Source organism: Vigna angularis, chromosome 7 (genome assembly GCF_016808095.1).
Source record: "Vigna angularis cultivar LongXiaoDou No.4 chromosome 7, ASM1680809v1, whole genome shotgun sequence".
NCBI classification, from domain to species: Eukaryota; Viridiplantae; Streptophyta; class Magnoliopsida; order Fabales; family Fabaceae; genus Vigna; species Vigna angularis.
In genome coordinates this window covers 30,238,481-30,243,675 of record NC_068976.1, presented here as the reverse complement: position 1 = coordinate 30,243,675, position 5,195 = coordinate 30,238,481, and the positions used below count along the sequence as shown (strand labels likewise).

The 5,195-nt window shown below is 31.3% G+C and overlaps 1 protein-coding gene across 1 annotated transcript; it reads right to left on the bottom strand.

Moving 5' to 3' along the window:
* Window positions 1–3,162: 3,162 nt before the first annotated feature.
* Window positions 3,163–4,731, bottom strand: LOC108337784 (uncharacterized protein At5g39865). Its single transcript, XM_017574377.2, has one exon. It carries the CDS (start codon window positions 4,204–4,206, stop codon window positions 3,400–3,402), a length of 807 nt encoding a protein of 268 aa, XP_017429866.1. The 5' UTR covers window positions 4,207–4,731; the 3' UTR covers window positions 3,163–3,399.
* Between the last annotated feature and the right edge of the window lie 464 nt (window positions 4,732–5,195).

The following is a 5,195-nucleotide window of genomic DNA, read 5'->3' as shown; positions in this document are numbered from 1 at the left end:
ATTTGTATACTTCATTAAAATAATTAATATATGTGTATGCATAGAAGAACTCTTTTGTATGCATTTATTGTATTAAACATATATATTTTGTTTAAAGGTTTCAATCATCCACACCTGTTTATTTTACTTCCATTTGTCTAAATTTGTCTTTCCCATTTGATCAAGTTAATCTAAGAGGTAGAAACATGTAAAGTCACTATAACATTTAAGTTAATCAACAATACCTAATAGACAATAAATATTTAATAATTATATTAAATCTCATACATTGTGACGGGTGAATGGTACATATTTATAGTATTTGTATAGATTTTTTCCCTTCATGAACCTAGATTTCGTAAGTGTATCCTAGGATTTTCTATTTAGTAATTAGTTATATTAATTCGTTATTTTGATTTATGGAATCGAGATTATTTTTTTTTGCATGAGTTATTTTCAAACTCTAAGTTTATATCACAGTTTGAACTATAATCTTCTTTATGTCATTCGGTCTAGTTAGGTGTCACTTCCGAAAAACACTTTAATGCTAAAGTCTGTTTTTGTCAAAATATCTTAGCAATAAATTCGTAATAAAAAATAATCAACTACTTGAAAACACTTTAATGTCATTCGGTCTAGTCATGTGTCACTTCCGAAAAACACTTTAATGCTAAAGTCCGTCTTTGTCTAAATATCTTAACAATAAATGCGTAATAAAAAGTAACCAACTACTTCAAAACACTTTAATGTCATTTGGTCTAGTCAGGTGTCACTTCCGGAAAACACTTTAATGTTAAAGTTCGTCTTTGTCTAAATTAGGGATGGCAACGGGTCGGGTCGGGCACGGGTAGTGTCTACCCGCAACCTGACTCGCCGGATAAAATTGTACCGCTACCCGCCGGGTACCTGTTTAAAAAATATCCGCGGGTATTTTAAAACCCGCAGGTACCCGCGGATACCCGTAAAAAATAATAAAAAAATATTTAATACATATTTAAAATAAAATTAAAATATATATATATATATATATAATATAATATAATATAAATTAAATATAAATTAAAATTAAATTTAACCTAATAAAATATAATTTTATTTTATTTTTAATTAATTTAATTAAAAAATATATAAATTTTTTTCTTTTTAATTTTTCGTTGGTAGCGGGTACCCGCGGAGCGAGTAGTATATTACCCGTACCCGACCCGTTTAGAAGCGGGTATTAAATATCCGCGGGTAATAAATATCCACAAAAAGTTACTACTGCCGCGGATTTTACCCGCAGATACCCGTGTCTGTGAGTAAAATTGTCATCCTAGTCTAAATATCTTAGCAATAAATGCGTAATAAAAAGTAACCAACTACCTCAATATCATACATTTATTTATAAACTTTTGTGATGAGCTTCTAATTAGTGCTAGTCCAATTACGGCCCATATACTAATGACCTGACTTAAAATTAACCTAAATATTATTAATAATTAATCTTGTTTGTGGCTTAACCACTTGGTTTGTTGGTTCGTTAATCGATCTGTCCATGATAGTATGACCAAATCATTTTATGATGTTCTATGATGCTTTTAGAGAGATAATCCTGTACTCTATCTCCTGATAAACAAATAGAAGATAATGTAGCAAACTTTTTTTCATGAATCAAGATAGTACATATCTTATTATTACCTTTGAAAATCTTGAATCTCTTTATTGTCACCTTTGCATTCAGCGTCACCAGTAATAAATTTCACTTATATGGAAATGATATTAAGAAACTATCAATCACTACTCTTTTTAGGAACTAGCTAGTTTAGATATCCACTCAATTACATGTTAACAAAAATTCATGACTATATTTTTCCAATCATATAGCACAACTTTAGCCCTATATTCCATTAATGGTTATCAATAAAATTAACTAGATGTCCAAAAAAATCCACACATATAAATATTTTTTATTCACAGTAAATAAAAATAATAATGTATTTAATGAAAATTCACTTGTAATTACTTGGTCTCTTCATTAATTCTTATTCATAGTATTTACTTGGTCTTATGGGCCTTCTGTCTTCATTTTAGCCCACACTCCTTTTATGATATATTTTAAAATTTATTCTTATTTAAAATTTAAACATTTATATTATTTTAGTTTTTTTATACTTAAAATAACACTATTTCTATTCTGTCGTCCTAGGACGAGATGAATGTTAATAAAATTGATATGTAACCGATCATGTATAGTACAGTTTCTAAATATTTATTTTATCAAAAAAAATCACCTCAGTTAATACCTCTTTAAGGTTTATCTAAGGTAATTATAATATATCAAATTTATTACAATACAAAAATCATGGACTGCTATTTTTTAATTCACGTGAAAGTCAAAAGTTTTACGATAAAAAAAATGATAGGTTGAAAAAATACAAACGTATAGTGTCAATCATATTTAGTTATTTTTTATGTCTAACAACAATAGGTGTGAATAAAAAAACAAAAATTAAAAATATTAATACATTTATAATGATTTTTAATGTATCTATATATAGTGATTATAATGTTTTTAATAAAAGTAATCCAGTTATCAATTCTTTCACTACAGTGCAACTATTCCTGAATAATTGTTAGTAATACTTATTTTTACATTGTACCAAGCATTTTGGTTTAAACATTCCACAATATAGATTTTTTTTTTAATAATGACTAGTTTTTTAATATATAAATTTTATTAAATAAATAAATTTAAATCAATAAATTAGATTTTAGATTTATAACTAATATTTTAAATTGTGAAATATTGACAGTTTTTTAAAAAATAATATTGAAATTGAATTAAAATTAAAGATAAAAGATTGGTGATTGAAAATAGATAACAGTAAAAAATATTCAGTCCTCATGGTCCTAGCAATTGTGAGTTAACCCAGAAAAAACACAATGAAGTAGCATGTTGGCTTTATCATCTCTGATGAACAAAAGTAGCATTTATCGAGGTTCGATCATAAGTTGGTGCAAAATTTGTTGTTTTTCTTTTTTTTTTGTTGTTGTGAAGTTAATCATATTAGAGTTTTGCCATTGAAGAATGAAGTGTAGACTGATAAGATCAAAAGCATGCAATGAATACAAGTTTTGAATACCTAAATAAAATGACATTGACAATGACAGTGAAGTAATAGGAAGAAGAAGAAGAAGAAGAAGAAGAAAGAAATAAAGCATAGTAATATTAACGGTAGAAAGTTAAATTGGAAACCATTAATGAACTCGTTGTGGTGTTGGATAGAGGAGAATGAACACATACCCAACACGCATATACATAAAAAATTGTATCTATCTATCTATCTACGATCCCCAGGAAATGGGCCTATACATGATGTTGTTACAGAAGGAAAAAGAAAATCTAAATAGTTAAAAATGGAATTTTTTGTTACAGTGGGATTATAATGGAGTCGGTGCATTGGAAAGACAAGAAGGACACCTGAGAAGACCATTTTCGTTGCAGAGGTGACAGGTTTTGAAGCCAAGTTTGTTATCGACAAAGAGTCTTCTGCTACCGTTGCACTTCTCGCAGAGAATGAACCTGTGAGCGGCACACGTGGTGCACTCGGTGGGATCCGCTGCGGGCAGGTCTTGCAGAAGCTTCTTCAGTTCGCCGATCTCGTTGAGGTATCTCAAGTCTTCGATCCCACCAATGTACTTGCCGGCGATGAAAATACGTGGCAAGTCCAACTCGGCCCGTCGGAGGCCCATGAGGTGGTTTAGTTCGTTGGCGAAGCCGGAGTCGACTGAGACGTCACGGTTGTCGATTAGAACGCGGAAGCCGCAGAGAATGGAGAAGACGTTCTTGCAGGCATCGAAGGTGGATCTGACGGCGTGGAGGGTGGTGTAGTAGACCACCACGCGGTCTTCGGTTCCGGGGAAATAAATGGGGCGTTGGTTTTCGGGTTGTGAGACATCGGGTACGGGTGGGGCGGGGTGGGAGTGGGTTCGGTGGTGGAGTTTGGAGGGTTGTGAGTGGTGATGAGTTGACCAGGTTCGAAGGAACGAGTTGGCGAGTCGAACTCGGTGGAAAACGGAGGGTTTTCTTGAGCGAGAAGGAGAAGGAGAGGGTTTGTCTTGGTGGTGTTGGTTTTGGCGTTGTTGGGATTCGTCGAGACAAAGGGTTTGGATGTCTTTAAAGGAAGAGCAAGAGAAGGGGGAAGAGGGTGTTGTTTGAACCGTTGATTTTCCCCATGATCGCCACATTGAAGGTGGGAAGCTTCAATCTTTTTTTTTTCTTTTTCTTTTCTTTTGGTTGTTCAATTGTCTTGACTTGGATTTAGGGGATTTGGATTTGGAAAAAGAAGAGATTTTTGGGAGTGATGGTTGTTGTGGTGAAAGTATGGGAAATTGGTAAAGGTTGGATTTTTTTGGTTTTGGGAATGAAGAAAAATGGGGTTTGTTTCTATTTTTGAGGTTGGGGGTGATGAATTGGTGGATAAAGAGATGGGTGTGATTTTGGTTGCTTAAAATTTAGGCTTTGGTGGTGGTGAATTTGCATGTTTGCAAAGTTTGGGGAGGTCCTCAGCTTTTTGTTTTTGTTTTTGTTTTTTTTTTTTACAAGAGAAAGGAGGGAGAAAGAAAGAACAAAAATGGAAATTGAAGAAAGAGAAATTAGGGTTGAGAGGTAGAGTTATATGTGGTTAAATAATTAGGGTTTGGTTGGTTTTGTTTTGTGATTGGCTTTCATTGGATTTCATAGAGATAAAGAAGTAGTAAGAGGTCCTTGTTTTCATGTTTAGACAAAATAAACTATCCATACTCGTGATATTTAAGATTTTTGGTATTCTAATTGTAACGAATGAATTTATATTTAAATTTCTTTTTTATATTTATTATCCTTTTGTGTTACTTTTGTGTTAATTGATGTCTTGTATTTATTGTTTTTCGTTTTATGAAAAATTTACTCAGATATAATAGAATGTCTGATATTTCTGATATTATAAAATGTTTACCTTAGAGCAAACTCGTTATAAAATATATTTTTTAAGAAATTATTTAACAACGAGTGTTTTTTATTTTTTCTAAATTAATTATCAATTCCTTTAATATCATTAGAAGTGTGAAAAATTAGATAAAATTAGATAAGACAAAAATTATAAAATTATTTTTTATAAGAAATTGTTTAACTGCGAGTATTTCTGATTTTTTTCAGACCAATTACTAATTCCTTCCTATGTCATTATGTTTATGAA

What these genes read in the sequence shown, in the direction of transcription:
- LOC108337784 (XM_017574377.2), bottom strand. Translation starts at nt 4,206, where the DNA reads ATGTGGCGATCATGGGGAAAATCAACGGTTCAAACAACACCCTCTTCC.